Here is a 20,510-nt window from a genome sequence, read left to right on the forward strand (position 1 = left end):
CAGTTCTATACATTGCTTTTTGTATCATGCACTCTTAAGGTTATATTGCCTCATCAAGAGAGAATTTCAAATGCTGATTAAAATGCAAATCTACTTATATTCATGATGGGAGAAGGAATATAAGATTTTGGTTTAAAAATATTAGAAAAACTTAATCTTGACAAGAAGTGTGGGGGTTTTATTAATGTGCATTTAGGAACAGTTATCTTGCTTGTAAACCTTTTATTGATGTTTAAAACTATTGTTTCATAGCCATGGACTTACATTAACAATTTCTGTCAATCTGCTTTTATGTACGTGAAATCAGATTATTCTATATTTAATTTTTTTCTGGATGTATATTGCAAAACCCCTATGTGTTAAGAGTTCTTCATGTGCAAAGCAAATATCCAGTTTCTTTCCCCAAGGGTTTACAATCTATTGTATAATATTTTTCCTTAAATAAAAAAATGTAACTAGCGTTATTATATTTATGTGACTTAATGTGAAGTTGTAACATCCTAAATATCTTATTTTTGTTTTAGAATTTAGCTTGGGTTAAATCTTACAACATCTGCTTTGAGTTGGAAGATTGCAATGAAATTTTTATTCAGCTTTTTAGGACTCTTTTTTCAGTTATCAAGTAAGTTGAATTGCTTCAATTATATTAAACTGTCAAAATACCAGTTTCAGGGGTAGACTGGATCCTTGTATAGTCTACAGATAAATATATCTGACTAGAACAAGTCTCTATTCTTCTAAACGAGGAGATGCAGGGAAAGCAAATGAGTGTGAATTACTGACAATATGTGTCTAAAAGTAGAAGTGTTAAAATTTCTTGTTGATGTTACAACAGTATACTTCATTCTGACTCATTTATCCACATTTGTATTTCTGTGGTTGTTATTTTCTTCTTTTTTGCTCTATTTAACTTCTTAAAGCAAAGTTAAGGTGTTCTAGATTTTTGAAGCTTCCTGTAAGAGAGGAAAGGCACATAAAGTAGTTTTGAGATGTGGAGAGCGTAAGAGAGGGCAAGCTGGAAGATATTAGACATTGTTTCTTAACAGTACTGTTAATATTTGTCAGGGTCTGAAAATTTAGTATTGATAATATTCTTTATAATCTTAGTAATAGCCACAACCAGAAGGTACAAATGCATATGCTGGATTTGATGAGTTCTATCATCATGGAAGGCGATGGAGTAACTCAGGAGCTGCTGGACTCGATTTTGATTAACCTCATTCCTGCACACAAGGTCAGCAAAGTAAAATATTATAGTAGTATACCATTATAACAATAATTTTTATTGCCATTTGCTTGTTGTTTTATCCCTCCAAACACTTTAGCCATCACAACTGCTTCCCCCTTCCCCCAGCTTTGTAACAGTGGATTGAAAATGTCCTTTGGGAACTATTTGGTGCTGTTCATTAGCTGTGTCTAGATTATTCAGTACTAAGAGATTCTGACTTCTTGCCACCAGAGGAATTGTGTACTGAAACAGAAATAAAGTATTTTCAAGCAAATATAATGTGTAATAGGAACACATTATATCTTAAGGGCTGTAGGTTGTTGGTTGGTATTGGGTTTGTTGGGATTTTTTTTAATTAAAAAGATGTTTTGGTTTTGTTTTTTTTTTAAAGGAGGGGGTGAAGAGTGGGGAGGGGGGGGAGAACTGGAGGCTTGCTGCTTGCCTTAGCTTGCCAGTCAGACTTCCCTCCACCCCCACCTCCCTAGTCGTTGAGTTGTTGGGTTTTTTTTCTTCCCGATGTCTTTCCCCCTTTAGACTTTTCTTTTAATAAAACCTAATTATTACTTGAAGTGTAGTCCTACTTTTCTTTTTTTTTTTAGTTAATTAGTTGGTTGCTTTTAGTGCACCATGTTCTTTAACGAGTTCCATAATCTTTCTGCTCTTTACAGAGTCCAGCATCCCTTAAACTTACCTATAAGTGACCCTCCCTTTTCCTAGAGGAGTCTTATGTGAGCCCCTCCTAGCAGATTGCTGCTGTCATGCAGGTGTTGTCTTAACCCATCTACACAGCTACTTCGACAGGTTTTTCAGAGACTCCCCCTTTACAGTCAGCTTCATGAACTGTCACTGATGCTGTACTGGTTTCATTGTGTGCCTTATTGTCTGGTCTACAGCTGAGCTTTTGAAGTACCTTTACCATAATGGCTAACTAAAGTAGATAGGAGAGTAAACCTTAGCCATGAAATCAGGGAAAGTGAGATCCAAGCTGGTAACCAAGAAAATTCCCTTGCTAAAGCACTTGTACTTCTTGCTGAAAATTCTATGGAGAACAATAAGTTTTAATTACAACCTACAGTAAGTGAACTGTACTCTGATTACCAAGTATGTGTTTCTGTTTGTTCACTTATTAATTTAAAATAATGACAAAATTAAGGCAGCTCCATCCACGACTACATAATTAAGGTTAAATTTGCATGCAAAAGCAGGGATTATTCCTTTGGTTACCTGAAGAAGGAGAATTAATGGAAATGTATGGCACAGGAGTGACTAAGCCACGGCCATTGTATTTACCTGTGAAATCTTGGTGAGTGTATGAAAGTATCTATTGTCTGAGGTCAGTTCGCATTCCTTCTGTCATGACCATCAGGTGGGAATATCATTCTATCAACTCATTTTTATTGACAGCAGTGAGATTATGTGTTATTAAAACTGCTAACAGAAGGGGAGGCCTCGTATTCATAACAAGAGAAAAAGAGTCCTTTTGAAAACATACTGTTCTTTGTAAGTTGTTTTTAATCAATTATAGGCAGTAGAGATCAGGAGTGGAAATAGAGGAGTGGAGATGTGTATGTCAGGTGCTGTGTGAAGCTATTAACAATGGTGGGCTGAGGATGAAAAGACCTGGTAAATTTGTGCAACGGAACGGTGTGTTGTGACTATTTGATGTAGGCAAAGTGAAAGTGAATATGATCCTTTATTATTAACATTGTTAGCTTATTCGTATAATTTTGCCTAATGAAGGAAATTCTCAAGCAAGGCTTGAGAGGGAGGGATGTTAACTTGGTGTAAATACTAGATTGTAGTACATATTTAGTATTTTGGCCTCTAGGCTGGTGGCCAGTCCTTTCTGTCTCTTGGCCATCATGACTAAGCAAATAATATCCTATAGTCAGTCCTCTGTATCTCACTTTGGTCAGTATTTTGATCTAATTTTAACTTGTTTCTTTCCTGTAACAACAGGACTTACCCTACTGCTTTACCATGGCAATTTAAAAAAGAAAAAAAAAAAACCAACCCCAAAAGCCCAAACTTCTTTTGCCTGCTCTACCTAGCAGAGTTTGACTGCAGTAATTATGTTCTTCTTTCATGAACAGATCTCCTAGGAAATTCTGTGATTATATTAATTGCTTGTCCTTGGGTATGTAAATCAGAAGCACCATAGCTTGAAAAGCACAGTTTATTTTCTTGTAGAGAACATATAATAACAGTGCTTTTATGTCTGTGTGGAGCAGTTGAATACGAGTCATTCTCTGCTGTGTCATAATAAAAATATCAGTGTGGCTATATGCTTAGTGGAAATTCATCTTTGTAAAGGAACTAAAATATTTACTTTGGATAATGCATTCTATTCCTTTGTGGGAGGTGATTTGTTTTTTGTGTTGGGTTTTTGTTTGTTTGTTTGTTTTTAGTTTGTCTTACACAATGTAACAGTTTACTGCAATAAAGAAGAGAAATATACCAGTACCTAGATATGAAGTAGTAGTGTCTACCTCAGCATCTAAGTTATATTCATTTGTACCTCCATTATCAGTAAAGTGGTTTTACTGTACATTGTTCTCTCTGTGTGTGCTAATGTGTCTCTCCTTTAGTAAATCTAGGTTTCCAGTAGCAATATGGTATGTCACATTTTGCTCAGACTGCCTATGACATCAAACTGTAGTTCTTTTTATTAACTTTAAAGCCAGTGCTATTTATTGGAAACTTTTTTTCATGCTCTTATGGTCAAGGTTGTTCCTTAAAAACATATATTTCATGTATTTAAAATCAGTATTTTCTTCTACATCCTCTACAGCATGGCCAATCCAGACTTTCAAGGGGTTTATTTTCTTCTAAAAGACTGGTCATTTTTAAATTTATTATTTATTACTAGTTGTTTATTTTATCAATATATATTTATTTTATAGGCTGTTTTGGTTCTTTGGGGGTTTCTTGGATTTTTTTGTGTTTGGCCTGTTGTTTTAGTTTTTGTTTGATTTGTGCATTTTTTGTTGTTTGGGTGTGATGATTTTGGGAGGGTTCTTTTGTTTTTTTGGCTCTGGTGAGGCTGTCTAGGGAAAAAAAAAACAACACAACTTCATTGCAAGAAATCTTTGAAGCTGTATTGAAGATCCACATAAAATATATTCTCTGTATGAGGCTGGCAGTCCTTTAGTTTAATACAGACATACCTGCCAACAAGATTTTGATCATGATCTGGTTTGGAGATAAACTTTTATTTCGAGTTTAAGAAGAGTTTATACTTATCTGAGTGTCTTCTGTAATGAGACATCAGTTTAGTGCTATGGTGACTGAGGAGATACTTGTTTGAGCCTTTGGCCATTTGTTTCTCTTTCCTATCAGCTGATGAACTGTCTTTTGGTTTGTCATCCCATCAGCTAAAAGAACATGAGGGGAGTCATTCTCAATGCAGACTTGCCAAATACTTTCTTTCCAAGAATCAGTCATCCTTCGGCTTCACTTATATTTTGTCTGCAGTCATTTGTAATTTTCAGGGCAAGCAGCAAATCCACCTTCCTTTTTTTTTTTTTTTCCTCTTTCTTTCCTCTTCTAGCTGCATTAATCCCAGATGAGATACTGCATATTGGATTTGTGCAGATCTGAACAATCACATTTTTCAGATGTGCAGTTACATTCCTTATCTTGCTCGAGAGTAATAAAAGCAATGTTCAGATTTGTTAGGTTGCAATCAAACGTTTACTTGGAAAGTTTGCAGCTAACTCTGCCCAACTGTAGGTGCTTTCTATGGGCTATCTCAGAGCATAAAGTACAGTCCATGGAGAAGTCAGTTCACAGTTTTACCCTCTAGACAAGGCTGAACTTTGCTACAGGATATACCTTGAATTAGTGTGTGAGGGGGAAACAGAATCACATAATAATAAGTTAGACTTGTTCATTTTTGAGTGGCAAGAATTTGGTGCATGTTAATTGTCAAAATATGGAGGTGTGGTAATGTTTCTTCAAAACTTTTAATGTGATTGCACATGAACATTTTTCTAGATGTGAATGCAAGGCTAAAGGTAACCACTGGAGTGAGAAAGTCTTAGAACAATATACAGGAAGTGATGGGTTTGGGGTAGGTTTCTTTTTAAGTCTGTTAAAAACTAGTTTTAAGATTTTTCTAAGTCTGTAGTTGTGGAATTAACATAACTGAACTTTGAAAACAAACAGATTGGTGGTAAAATGTATTTTTCTAAAGTCATGATTTTTTAAGGTTGAGAACGAAAAGCCAAGTCATCTGCATTAGTTTGTATCTTTAAAATTTTATTATTATTTTTTCTTTATTTCAGAACCTTAATAAACAAGCATTTGATCTTGCAAAAGTCCTGTTGAAAAGGACCGTCCAGACCATTGAACCGTGTATTGCCAATGTATGTAAATTAGTTAATCCATGTTACCTACAAGTCACAAATGTTCTTGTTACTGTCTTGATTTATCAGAGATTTGTTTGTTTGTTTTAAAATATTGTTTATAAAAGTCACATTTTATAATGCAGCTACAAGAATACTATTTTCCAAATGGGATATTTTTAACTTGTTGTTAAAGAAGTATGTGAGGTGTTTCAAGTAAGTGAAGAGGAAATTAATTTTTACCCGTCTCTTTCTAAAGTTAAGCCCAAATCTAGGCAGTGAAAATAGGTGACCACCAAAAAAATCCTGTTGCAACAAAAGGAATTGTTAGTACTTTGTATTTCTGGCAACCAGACAGCCTCATTTAATACCACGCTTTAGGATGAAGCATTTCAAGCTACTGGCTCTTTATAGATATTTCTAAATTTGTTGTAGTCATAATGAGTACAAGAATTGCATTTTTTACAAGGCTTTCTTCTACTCTAATTCCTTTTGTTGAATGTCAGTGTTGTATGTTCTACCTATGAAAAAAGCTGCTACAGTCTTGTGGGGGATGTAGTCTGGTCCATTCTGTTGCATTTCCTTGGTGTTGGAACCAATAGAATTCTTAAAAATCAGCATAGTTTAAAAAGGGAATTGAGCAAATTAATAAAAGATTAATCGGTAAGTATTTAAAATATCAAGGTGTCTCACTAACAAGTACCACTTTCCAATTCCCCTGTTTTTTTAAGCTTTTGTAATTAGCCATAGCTGGAAACGGGAGAGTGCACAGGGCAACCTTTGAGTTGATTTAATGTTATTCGTCTTACTTTCTTATACAAGGGTGTAATAGCTTTGTAGCATTTTCACTGCTCAAAAAATATTAATATCAACCCACATATCTAATAGGAAGTATATAAAGCATAGTAAAATTTAACAAATCCAAAAGAAATCATTCATATTTTAAGCTACTTTAGGTTTTTTTTTGTTAGATCGCTAATAACCTTGATACATTACCATCAAATATCACAAAACACATAACATCATCTGACATTCTTTAAAATTGATTTAAAAGTAGAGAAGCTTTTTTTTCAACATCTATTGATCTTCAACTTGGGTTGGTTTTAAATTATAAGAAAATTCAAAATAAGATACTAAATTTTTTTCTCAACTTCTACTGGATGAATATGCATTTTAAATTAATAATTCTTTTATTACCTGTTAATTTTGCTGGGGAGATGTTTATTGATATTTTAAATTATCAGATTACCATTAGTTCATCAGTCCTGATGGAAGTAATAGAACTCAACTATGAAGGCTGTTTGCTTTTAATTTGCTTGAACCAAAACTGTAAGGGTGAAATGCTTTGATATAGTGAAAAAATGTGTATTTGAGTACCTTCCATTAGAATTCAAGTATTAATGATACTGTGTTAAAATAATTTTTTAAAATAGTGTTTGCATTGGTGAAGGAAAATCTGCTAAATAATGTTGTTTGTATTCTAGTTTTTTAACCAGGTTCTGGTACTGGGCAAGTCTTCAGTAAGCGACTTATCAGAACATGTGTTTGACTTGATACAAGAGCTTTTTGCCATAGATCCTCACTTACTGCTGTCTGTCATGCCGCAGCTCGAATTCAAGCTGAAGGTAGGTTACAGGGTAGCTTTGTACAAGTAATTAAATTTGTGTGGAAATAAGAGTGCAGAGCTGGAGGGATAACAAAATTATATTTATTACTTTAGTATTACATTTCTCTTTAAAATAAAAGGAAGACACTGGAAAGTTGTATACAATTGTGTGCTTTCTGTGCTTGCAAACATGTTCTACGCACACAAAATATACGGTCATAACGATGTATTCATATGAGCTATTGCAAAAGTTGTACGTACTTAATCTTTGGATTTCACCTGCAATTTATAAAGTAATTGGGCTGTGGTTGGCTTATCTCATGAAATGCAGGTGTGTCAGCTTCAGTATTGACCTGCAGAATTTTCTTTTGTGAAATAATGCTTTAATAGGAAGTATTTACAAGTATTTTCTCAGATTTGTCAGAAGCAGCTAATGAGTCAGCTGACTTCTTTGAATCCTTGGAAATAGTTAATTTATCCTGTTGTGGGGGTTTGGTTGGTTTTAATGAAAAAGCTGTTTGTCTTTCATAAGATTGTAAGTAGAAAAGAGAAATAATTTTATGTGTGTGCATGTACATAAAGGGTATGGTGGCAACAAACAAAAATAACCAAGAAATATGTATTTGGTGAAATTAGATATATCTTCTTATTACTGCAAATCTGTTTATAACATCTTAATTGATGTCTAAACACATAAAATAGTATTAAAGTATGTTTTAAAGCAAAAATAAGATCATTCATTGTTGAAATTGTTAGGGATATACATTATTCAAACTACTGTGCCTGGGTTTCTATTCCCGAAAGAGAAGGCACTTTCAAAGCATAACCATTTCTTCAGTGGCTGTAATATATTAACTTAATAGATATTTGCATATTTTTACTTACATGTATCTAATAAACTAATTAGGGAGATTGCGGATTATCAGAAATAATTTCCAACTCACTTTTTAATCTAATTTATAATAGCAGAATGAAAAGGAAGCCAGAAATTATTATTAAGATATTACAGATAATGTTTTACAGTTCCTTTTTCATGTTTTGATATTTAGAGCAATGATGGAGAAGAACGTTTGGCTGTTGTCCGACTTCTGGCTAAACTCTTTGGCTCCAAAGATTCTGATCTGGCCACACAAAATCGTCCTCTTTGGCAGTGCTTTCTTGGGCGGTAAGAGAGATAAGGATAGAATTCTAAATATCTATTATTTTTGTTCAGAATTTTCTGATGGGATTGTATTTTTGTTGTGGTTTTAGAGGATGTAACCGTTTGTTTGCAGTTGAACAATTTCTTTTGTTAAATCTTCTGAGCAGAGAATTGCAGACAGTTATATTTTAGAATGAATAAGCCTGAAGAACTGCTGCTATATTGCTGTCAGCTATGGGAATACAGGTTAGATAGATAGCACCTTGCATACGTAGCAGAAATTACACAATAGATAGGCCATCAGTGTCTGAAGTCTTACACTGTTCAGCTCTATCTGCAACTATATCTGTTTTATTTGGCATTTGCCTTTTTTGAGTGAAGAGATGCTTCCTTTTAAGTAAATATAGAAATTTATCATTTCTTAAAAAGCTAATGTTTTCAAATGGTACATGTTATATGACGATTTATATTTTTATAATTTCATACGTGTGTGTGTAGATATATATATACACACACACACACATGCACACACACAGTTGACACTATATGGAAAATTATGGACAAAATCCATTGGGTCAACGTTTCATCTGCATATAGCACATTGATCCTGTCATTTAAGTCCTGACTTAATTTTGCAAGAGATAACATAAAAATTTGTATGAGATACATTATGGAGATAAATTCAAAACACTGCTATTGCGTTACTTTGCCATATAAAAGTATTCTAGCAGTTAATGGAACATACTATCAACACGTGTTGCTACATAGAGAATAATCTTGATTTGCAAGGCTAATTAAAAATTAACATTCATCATCTTCTGTCCCTCTAGGTTCAATGATATCCATGTCCCTGTGAGATTAGAGAGTGTGAAATTCGCCAGTCATTGTTTAATGAACCATCCAGACTTAGCAAAAGACCTCACTGGTGAGATGCTTATACAGGGGTTTAGAATAATTCAAGAAATGAGCAAGGAAGAATGTAATTATTTTAGTACATAGCAGTATAGTACTAAAATGTATCAAGTCCCATGCTTGATGCTGGGTGGAAGAACTGACTACTGAGTAATTGCTTTCTGCCAAAGCACCAGTTACTAGAAAGAGAGGAGTGTGTGACATTGTGTGGATTTTATCAGAGTGAATCTTTAAGAAGCTACCCATTGCAGAATTAGTTTTAAAATAATTTCAGATTCTAATGAAACTTTTGGCAAGTCAAAGCAAATATTGGTGCAACATCTTGATTTATTTTCAAAACCAGTCAGTGTGTTCCCCAGTACTCTCTTCCACTGAGTTTAGAAAATGACATTGCACTGATCTAAACTACGAAGTCTCTTCCTTCACTTCAGCATCACACTAACTATGAGCAGAATTTCAGGCTTAACTGAAAATACTGTTCTTTTTTGTTGCAAGCTAACCTACAGCATTTGTCAGTATTTTTCATTTATTATTTACCTTCTGTGTTGGACACACACAAACCCAACACACCTTCTTAGCTCTTGGGGAATTAAAGTCACTGCTCTTTTTATTTCTTCTTGCTCCCTACCCCACCCCCCTTTATTTTCAATATATTCTAATCAGTTTTATTTCACTTTATTGCTTGTTGCAAATGAGGTTACTGTAAAAGCTATTCACTTTTATATAACTGTAAATGTTTAACATAAAAAATGCTGAAACAGATGTTTCCTGTAGGCAGTTATATGTTTAATTGATTATATGGTTGTAATATGTGACTGGCACTTTATTGTTTTAACATTATTAAATAATGTTAAATGCATACGTCATATCTGCATTAAAAAGCAAAGCTTTTCATTGTTTCTGATTGTAACAGAATATTTGAAGGTTAGATCACATGACCCAGAAGAAGCCATTCGACATGATGTTATTGTTACAATTATTACTGCGGGCAAGAGAGATCTTTCTTTAGTCAATGACCAGCTGCTTGGCTTTGTAAGGGAAAGAACGCTAGACAAACGGGTAAGTGTTAATATTTTATTTTCAGGAATATCTGCTTCTGATATAATTTGGTAAAAGTAAAGCCAAAAAACCAAAGACACAGAAACAGAGAATCTTAGAGTTGACTATTAATTAGAATGCTGCAAGGAAAAAAATAATTTTCTTGCCAGAACATCCTAATGTAGATTCCATATTATGGAGGTACCAGTCAAGTGTTGTTGAGCAGATAAGATCATTGACTTGTCAGGAACACAGTCCTATTGTAAGAACGTAAGTATTGTCACGTGTTTAGGCCGAATGTCCCTATAGCCCAGTAAAATTCTCATAGTGGTCAGTTTTGGCTTCCAGCAGTTTGTGATTTAAGGTTTTCTTAAATCTGCTTGATCATGTTCATTATAGCTTTCAATGGAACTTTATTCCATAAATTTATCAAGTTTTTTCTTGAACTTATTTGTACTTTATAAGCATCCTTGGCATCTGCATCAATAAATTCAAGTTTAATGCATGTGTGGAAAAAGTATCTTCACTTGTTTGTTTTAAACTTGTCTGATAATTTCACTGGGTATCTCGTAGTTTTTGCATTATGTAAAATAATAAATATTCTTTGACCCACTTATGATTAATAAATGTAAACCATATCTTTTCCACTCCTTTGCTTTCCAAGCAAAAGAATCACCTGCTTAACTTCCACACAAATTTATTATTGCATACTTCTGATCTTTCTTTTCTGGTTGTTCTTCTATATCCTACTGGAATCAAGGTGACCAGACTTGGCCATGGCATTCAAGATGTGCACCATGTTGTGTTCCTATTTAATTATATTTTTTCTTTAACATTCTCTTTGTCTTTTATGCTATTTATGAGCACTGAACTGACAGTTTTGGAAAAAACAGGATTTTTATTTTAAGTTCCTCTGGTGTGAGACTTTGTTGGAAGTTTTTTTGGGATCCTAATGCATTTTACTGATACACTTGTCAGTATAAAAATTTATTTCTTTCTTAGACAAAACTTCCCATTATGTAAAGTGTAATGACTCATTCCCATAACTTCATTTTTCAGCAGTGTCTGCTCTTTGTTGTTACTGTTTTGTTTCAACTTGTTTGTCCATTCAAACTCAGATGTTCTGGTGAGTGGCACTCTGTTCCTCTTGGGACCTTTTGGTTTCTTTCACATTAGCTGTGTTCACTCTGTACATTGAGAGACTGCAGTAACAGAATAGTTAGTATTTGGTGTATCATTTCTAAATTTCTGTAGAAGTCATGGATGGGATACCACCTGGTCTTAATGATTTTGTTACCACTCATTTTATTAATTAGTTTTAAAATGTCTTCTGATAACACTTCAAGAAACCTCTTCAGACCTTTCTCCTGGAATAAATCTTGTTTGTTTTTCAGCCCTACAAAAGGGTCTGGAAGCCTTCCTGCTCCAGGGGGCTTTGGTGAAGATGTTAAATTAGTACGCTTTTAATAATTTGGTTCTGAAACTTTTGCTGTGCTTCATCAAGGATTTACCTTCAAGTTACCAGAGTTCATGCTCTTGCCTGTTTCCACTCTTGTGGATATGGCTCCATCCTCTTTGGAGGATGATGTTTTAAAAACAGCCTTCACTGTGCTATGTAGCCATGTTGATTTTTGTTGTTTTTGTTCCTTTTTGACAGGGGACATCCTTTCCATAACCTATGTCATTCTAGGTAGTTACTTTAATTATTTTAAAACAATTGTCTCTTTTTTGTGTTCTCCTTTTAAAATGAGAATGTTACTGTAATGGATTTTGAGAAAAGAGTATTGTCTTTGCATATAGACATAGAGAAATACTGATTTTAAGTAGGTTCACTATTATAAAGCAGCTCTTCAGTTAGTTGTACCTGCAGCTTGACCTTGTACATTTATCAGGAGTGATTAAAACCACCTTCCTTCCTTTTCAGCCATTAAACAAACATGCCCACAAAGTCATTTATGAAATCTGAAGACTTCTAGTGTAACCACCCTTTCCCACTGGGATTTCTACCTAGTCAGAATGGGATGATTGTTACTGTGTCTTCTGCATCATGTCTCTGTTCTCCTTTAGCATGTCATCATCAGTAAGAGGCAGTCAGTTGTAGAGCTGTAGTACTAATTTCTATGGAGCTAGTTCTTACAGCCTTCAACCCACTCAATACTTCTTAATGTTCCTAATGTGTTTGACTTAGTGATTTCACACCAGTTATAGGTTTGATGATATATTACATTTCAAGGTTAGGTGCCTTGTCAGGCACTCATCAGTGAAGAATAATTTCATCTCTAGATGATGTTTCTCTTATAAAAAGTCTCTGGAGAGAACTTTAATGAAAATACATCCTGAGGACAAATGGAAATTGAGGATTGACTAGAAATGACTACAAGAAGTAGCAATTGAAGTAGACCTTGATAATACAGCATGTCTTTGTAAATATAATTAGTGTTATAAAGTGAGTATCAAGGACTTATAAACTTTCAGCTTCTTTTTTTTTAAGGGTTTTTCTCTCCATTTGGGGCATTGATATGTCCATGTAACTGTCTTTATATTTTCTATGTAGGATTTTTCCTGTTTCAAGCATAGTGCATTATAGCTATTTTAATTATTCTTTTGCTTTAAAGAACTCTGTTATCTTCTGCTGACTGCATTTACCACTTGTAGCCAGGTTTCTGTTGGACAAATCTACTGCAAACTCCTAAATGTTCATTCATCAATTTGACTTAATCTAATTCTTTTTAGGACTTCAATCATCTATCAATGAGTATAGGTATTACTATAAAAAGAACATTTGTCCAACAGACTGAAGTAAAATGCTGATTGTTTAAACACACTAACCTGTCACTTCAGTTCTGCCTTTTTTCTTCATAAGACAATGTGGAATCTAGAAAACTTTACATTCAAATTGTGCTAACTGGTACGCTATTTATGTGATCTGTTTTTTCTCCTGACCATATTCTAATTAGTAAAGTATTAGTAAAGATAGCATACTGACTTTTTTTAGGGTAAAAGGCAGTACTTTGTTTTTTTAAAAAAAATTCTTAGCTAACTTGATCTGCATGGGCATTTGCACAATGATTACAGCTATTAAAAAACAACAAAAAACCCCAATAAACAAATTTCCTCACCACCTATAGCTTTCAAATCCATTTTTATTGGTCCCGTTGGAAAAGTAACTCTGGGAACAGATGCTTCCCAAAAACTGGAATCCAGTTGTTGATGAGAATTGTTCTGAGGAATTTTCCTTTGGAGCACTGTCTGTAGGGTCTTTCCAATGTCTTCACTTTTCAGAATAATTAGTTACAGGAGGCATTAAAAAAAAAATTAAAAGCTTCTAGAAATGGTTCAGGTACTTTTCTTTTATACTGGAGTAACCTTAAGAACCTAAGAAGTTAGAGGAGGGTTTTAACACCTGGCTTCTGTTCCCATTTCTTCCAAGAACCTTTGTGGTCTAGAGACTTAGTCCCATTGTGAGAACAGGCTTTCACATCATCAGGCTGAAGTCAAAAGCTATAGAATGAGGAGCCATGGGAACAGACTCCCATTTTCTGTTTTTCTTTACTCATTTTGCTGCATGTGTTAGTTTTAACTCCTCCTTCTCTGTGTGTACCTAAAAACCATTGTGGCTTTTCCCAGATGAAGGAGAAAGATTTTAAGATTCTGATATTCTTAACTCTATGGAAGGAATTGGTTAGCTATTCCAACTGGTCAGCGATTGTCTTGAACTTTCAGTAACAGGTTGGCTTTTTAAACTCTGCCCAGCAGTCTTCAGTGAAGAAGTTTAATTATGCTGGTTAACCAAGGAAGCCAAGACTGTCAAAATTCTTCTGTTAATTAAATCAGAGTAGTACTTCTCTTAGATCTGCTCCCTTTGGCATTGATTGTTATATTCCCCTTTATTTTCATTTGCCTTCATCTTTTACCCTACTGTATGCTGTTTGAGCTTTAATTTTTAGTAGCACCTTTTTTCTACCTGTATCTCCTGTTCAGTGACTTGCTTCTGTGGTTTCTCAAAACATTCTCTAACAGGTTCTGTCCAGGGCCTCCCATTTTCTTCCTGAAACTGCCTTTCTTCATGCTCTGACTTCTACTCTCTTCAGCAATTTCAATGATCAGAAACCTATTGACAATCCAAACCTCCTTTCCTTATAACCCTTTATTAAGTACTCTGCTGTTATTTTAGGCTTAAATTTTTTAGAATAATTTCTTGCAATCCTTCTGCATTGTCTTCTGACAATAGTTTTGCTGTCCTTCCTGTCTCTGTAGGAGATCAGTGAAGCTATCGCTTGCGTTGGAAGAGTATATCCAAATGCAGAAAAATATAAATGCTTTTCTGAAAATGTTTCTCTCAGACCTTTTTCTTTGAAATGTGCTTTAGAACACAATGGGTATGAACAAATTCCTGCAGAGAAGTTAAACAATAATGTCTATATCTAAAATTTTTCTGTTTTGTGAAAACAAAGTATTGTGTTGTATACTGTCAAAGTCATTACTATCTTGAGCTGTTACTTGTGTTTTTAATATTTAAGAAATATGTAACAAAATACAATTGCATTATAATATTTCTTCCATCTCATTGTTGATATAGCTTACTCCAACAGCTAGTGGTGTCTAAGGCTGTTGTGCTGACATAAGCCATGTTATCTTCAGGATTTTTTCTTTTTGTTGCCCTTCAAGAAGAGGAAGTTACTCAGTGAGACTATTAAGAAATTAAATGTGCAATATCTCACAGTGTTGTTAAAACAAGCCCTCAGTTTAACAAGATTGAAGAAGTTACACACAGTGTGAATAATAGTATCTACATTTATGCTTGATAGGGTGAAATGATTTAAGTGTTGTTAGTCCTTGGAGTTCAAGGCCAAAATTTGATATCTAGTGTGTTCTGGAAGAAATTCTCTCTTTCAGTTTGGAATTCTCTTTCACACATTTCTTTTAAATGGTGAGGGAAAACAATTTTCTTCTGAGGCTTTCTGTGCATATCATTCAGTGGTAGACACTATTGTCTCTAAATTAATCCTCAGCCTATTCTGGTATGATTCCTGTCACACAAGTCAGTGTAGGAGAGCTTACGGATCTTGTCTGTTAAAGTATTTAATAATGGGACATTTCCTGTTTATATGAAGGTATGAAGTAGTGACCACCAAAAGCAAGGATGAGAACCCAGGAACTCCTTCTGTGGATGTTGCAGTCTGGCTTTTTCTTGGATGTTGGAGCCTTACAACTATTACTTCAAGGCTTCAGCAAAAAGGTCCTCTTCCACTGTCCTGGAAAGTGGTGTAAGAGTTTAAGCCCTGTCAGGTTTAGCTAGGCCTAAGCTATGGATCTACCATGTCTAGACAAGTGTAAAGCTATGGGGAGAAAGAAGGCTGCCCCCTCTGGTGCCTGTCTCTGAATAGAGAAGTCTTCCAAATCATGGCTCAAGAAGGCACTTACTCAGGCATACATGTTAAGCTGTACTTAACTTTTTTATACTGACTAGTTCCCAGATTTTCTTTCCTCAGCACAGGGGAGTACTGGATTCCTCTGTACAGACAATACTTAATCTGCATAGTACAGGGAAGAAGCCCCTTATGTGTAGGCTTTACAAATTCTCATTTAGAGGCTCTAAACAGCATTTTTCAGCGTTTGAAGTGTCTAAATGTAGGAGGTCAGAATGCGGCTGTTTTGTCTTTCATGCTTCTATGTCTTTACTGTATTTTTACACATTTGATATTATTTACCAAAGCTGCTTCCCTACCTCCTTTTCATTTCTTCCCTTTCAAGTGGCGAGTAAGGAAAGAAGCTATGATGGGTCTTGCCCAGCTATACAAGAAGTATTGTCTTCATGCTGAAGCTGGAAAAGATGCTGCAGAGAAAGTGAGCTGGATAAAGGATAAACTTTTGCACATATATTATCAAAATAGCATTGATGACAAGTGAGTCAACTTAAGCCTTCCTAATTTTAATTGTATGGTGATAAGAGATGCTCTGAAAATACGTGCTTATCCTGAGAAAGCTGTTATATCACATTCTGTATATGTGGTTTTAAGTATATTTAATGAATAATCATTAAGACATGTACAAAGATATTCAGGATGGTTGCGTTATCTGTTCACGTACTCATTCTGTTGACTAATGGAACTAGATCTGTGATGATAGTAGATTGTCATTACCTAAGCACTGCATAGAAAAAAATTACCAAAGTTTGCATTTCCTATACCTAGTTCTTGTTTGCCGTACTACTTCCCAGAGGCTAGCATGTTAAAATCCATGATCTGTGACCATCATGCATGTACGCACCATACTACATGCACAGACATCTCCTTCTGGGGTGCTGTGTAGAAATGGACCCTTTAGGTAGAACAAAAGCTGAAGAAATACTAGGAGTGCTTCCACTGTTGTCTACTCTTCCATGTTTTGTCACTGTGTCCTTTTAATTTTTGAAATACCATTTTGTCTTAGAGAAAGTATTTTGGCCAAGGTTTTGGAAGATAGTTTTCAGATCTCACTGTTGAGTTTTTTGTCTTTCATAAGGAGACCCAAACTATGAGATCACAGAAAACTAGAATTTCAGTCTAGATTTTTAATACAACAGACTTGGAAATTTCTTTATAGTGTTTCTTAGCATCTTGCTTGTACAATCTGTTACCTCAGTATGTTTTGTGATCTTACTGACTAGTCTGAATGGACTGATAGCCTCCTTCAGTTGCCAGTTCTGATGGTGAATTCTTACCACTGCAGTGGTGAAGGCTCTCACTTTGTCCATCTGGTTGATTGTAAGTGGGCCAGAGTTACATATTTGATTAGTTGATGCTTTTTTTAAATTTATTTTTATTTTTTTATTATTATTTTTTTAAGAATAAAAGTGGTTATGAGATTGTACACATAGAAATTACACTGGAAGTCTCCTGAGGTAGAAGTATCAAATAGTGGAAAAATTAGGAAATCTTCACATAGTTTACACAAAGCTAATTCTGCATATGTATATGCATCAAATGTGCTTTAATTCGCATTGAGAAGGTAATTGGTGTTTTTTCTGGCCTGTTCATTTCTCTGTCAGTACACAGGTTTGATAGCAGAGAATGAATCAAAGTTCCATACTGAACAGGGCAGGTTTTTTCAGTATTCCTACTTACAGGAAATGCAGAACCCTGTCAGGGAAACAAGGCAAGGAATTTTAAGGAAAAACTGTGTCATCAAAACTGAGTTTCTTTCTCTGAAAGTGATCAAGCCATTGAAACTGGTCTTTTAAGGAGCAGACATGGATTATATGCTGTTTGTTTTCTGTGTATCCACACTTAAAGATTGGTGGTTTAATTTTCAGTGTTTCTGTTTAATTTTCAGTGTTTCTCTAGTTCAGTTTGGTACCCTGGATTTTAATTCAAATTCTACTAGCTTTTAAGGCTAACAGTTAAGTTCTTGCTCAGTCACACAATTGAGTTGATTTCCCCATCTCAGAGTGGAGGAATAAATGCATTTCAATGTTATCACTATCAAAATTAGAAAGTTGGTACTTTCAGCACTTGAAGAGCTGTAGAAATGCTGTGATCTTTTAAAGACAGAATCCATCCAGTCCTTTAAACACACAAGCATAGGTCAAATTAGCCAGCACTGGCCTGTTTTTCTTCCATAATGAGGGAGGAGGATAAAAAGTGACAGTGAACAGCCTTGAGAGTATTCTCCATTGTGTGCATGGGACAAGCCTAGTTCTTTCAAAAGATAAAGGTGCAATATCACACCATATCCAGGCATGAAGTGGAATAGAACAAATTTTCTTCACAGATCCTTAACTCAGTCACTTGCTAATGTTTTTGATGTTACTTGACTTTTGATGTGCATGTACACTCAAGACAGAAGTTCTAACATTAAGAACTGCTTATCACCTGTGTGCTTATCACCTGAGCTTCTTCATTTTACAACAAATGCATAGGGAACAGAATAAAATAACCATGTGTTAAATGTTGCCCTGTTACCCTTTCTTGATATGCTAGCCAGTTGCTTTCCTCTCAGGAGAAAAGTGTGTCCAAGAGGTATTCCATGTTTGTAAATCTTTACCCTAACTGACATGGACCAGGAAAGGCATGATACAGTCTCACCATTTGTGTTGAAAGCTTTTCTAGAACATGTATCTGTAGACATGTGAGCTAGAGCAGTGTTCATAAATTAGTAAGATAACTCTGATTGCTCCAGTCTCCTAGTATGTTAAACAGAGATGGAGTCCTCTGAGATCTGAAGATCCTGTTCGCCAAGCAGTTTAGTTCTTGGAGTCATCAGCAGTAAAACGTACATTTAAAGGGCAAAAGCCAAGTTTTCTTTAGTAATAATGTGTGGAATAGCACACCTCGAGATAGTTGTATCCATACTCACCATCATCCTTTTATTCCTCTGCCTTGCCATCATGTCTCTTGGATTTTTTTTTTTTTTTTTTGAGCAGAAATAAGGTACCTTTGACCTGTGCTGCCTCCTGTGGCCTTTGTAGAAGGCACTCCCTGAGCACTTACTACGAATCATAGTCCAAAAGTTTGTAAATTCAAGCGCACAAATTATTTGTCCATAAATATCAAATTGTAGAGGTGAACATTGTGCACAGCTCTCATTGCTATGGATTAAATTAATGTCTGAATGTTCTTTCATTTGAGGGGGGTATGGTAGGGTCATATTTTGTAGTTTGTGTAAAATTTTAAATATGTATTATTGTTTAGAAAAAAAAAGATAATTGAAGAATATTTTTGCTGATTTAGTTTGCTCTCATTTAGTTTTCCTTTTTTGTTCCTTGGTGTTCCTTTGTTTTTACCTTTTTAATGTTGATTTTTAGCCTCTGTATTAGAATAATGAGTAGTTTCAAATGTTTTGGTTTTTTCTCAAATACTGCAGTTTTATCTTAACCTTTCCCTCAAGGATACTTCAGATTTTTAGTTTTCCTCTCCTCAAGTTATATTGTATTCTTTCTCCTTTATTTGGGCTTTTTTACTGTCTGTATCCCATTCTCTTATGTATGAGAGTGAACTAAAGGGAGATTCTCAGAGCCTAAAGAAAAAGGAGAATTTGGATGGTGATAAATAAAGCAATTACTCCCTCTTAGAGGTGAAAATTAAAGAACATGGAAAAGCTCTCAAGAAGCAGTTTTGCTAATCTTTCTATTAACAGTGGAAGGAATCTGCAGATGAGAAAAAGACCATTACTTTTTTTTTTCCTTCTCTGTTAAAAAATGTAGTTTCAATGACTTCTGATATTTTTGTGTTCTTTCAGCTTGTCTGAAAGGTATCACCACTTCTGTAAATGTACAGTTTTTATCTGTTCCTTTCCTGCAGATTACTAGTAGAGAAAATCTTTGCTCAGTATCTCGTTCCACACAATTTGGAAACAGAAGAGCGAATGAAGTGCTTGTACTATTTGTATGCTAGCTTGGATCCAAATGCTGTCAAGTGAGTATAGTTTGTGTTCAGCAAATGATTCCTTTCTTGGGCTTTTCCAACATTTATATCCTCTTATTTGTATTGTCAACATTTAAATAAAAATATAAGTAATCAGTGCTTAGCATTATTTGCAAGTAGTATTTCAAAATGTTTCCCTTTTGTATACAAACTCTTATGTGTCCATTAGATACCTTGATATTTGAGAAGAGTGGTTTTATCCATTCATTTTCATTCAGTGAGAACAAAGCAGAATTAAAAATGCACAAGTAAGGTCCACGATGAAGATATCTATAACTGAATTCTGGTTGATAGTGGCCTGTTTTTTATGTTGAAAATGTTATTTTCAAGATAATTCGGGTGGTTGTAAGATATACTCTGGCTGTCCTGCATACGTGAAATTGTTCCAAGTAGAATAATAAGAGAGCTCATTTGTAAAAGGAGAAAATTGGTTCCACCTTGTTTGGAATGGTTATTTTTATAACTTAGTAGGTTTTGATTGTACCGAGCAGATGTTGCACTTGTAAGAAAAATAAATAAACAATCTTGTTTACTAGTACATCCAGCATGTTCTTCTCATGATCAAATTGGTAAGATTTTCTTTTCTGGTTTTGTACTTTTGCAGAGCACTGAATGAGATGTGGAAGTGCCAGAACATGCTAAGGAGTCACGTACGAGAATTACTAGACTTGCATAAGCAGCCCACTGTACGATTTTGAAAATATTAATACTTTATCCAATGGACCTGTTAGAGTGATTTACTGGGGTTTTTTAATACTATATTATTTGTTCAGTGTGACTTTATTATTCTGTTGATTCCTTATGTAGACAATGTTCCATTCTCATAAGTAAAGTT

General features: G+C 34.7%; 1 protein-coding gene across 1 annotated transcript in view; it reads left to right on the plus strand.

Annotated features, from left to right (window-relative positions):
- Positions 1–20,510, plus strand: part of LOC104520844 (sister chromatid cohesion protein PDS5 homolog A) — a 58,537-nt gene that overhangs the window by 32,952 nt on the left and 5,075 nt on the right. Inside the window, exons 4-13 of the mRNA XM_010162651.2 lie at positions 525–622; positions 1,108–1,234; positions 5,515–5,595; positions 7,059–7,199; positions 8,230–8,345; positions 9,152–9,246; positions 10,147–10,292; positions 16,026–16,177; positions 19,553–19,666; positions 20,280–20,361. Coding sequence (XP_010160953.1) covers positions 525–622; positions 1,108–1,234; positions 5,515–5,595; positions 7,059–7,199; positions 8,230–8,345; positions 9,152–9,246; positions 10,147–10,292; positions 16,026–16,177; positions 19,553–19,666; positions 20,280–20,361 — 1,152 coding nt within the window. The remainder of the gene's footprint in view (positions 1–524; positions 623–1,107; positions 1,235–5,514; positions 5,596–7,058; positions 7,200–8,229; positions 8,346–9,151; positions 9,247–10,146; positions 10,293–16,025; positions 16,178–19,552; positions 19,667–20,279; positions 20,362–20,510) is intronic.

Source organism: Antrostomus carolinensis, unplaced genomic scaffold (genome assembly GCF_000700745.2).
Source record: "Antrostomus carolinensis isolate BGI_N321 unplaced genomic scaffold, ASM70074v2 scaffold12982, whole genome shotgun sequence".
NCBI classification, from domain to species: Eukaryota; Metazoa; Chordata; class Aves; order Caprimulgiformes; family Caprimulgidae; genus Antrostomus; species Antrostomus carolinensis.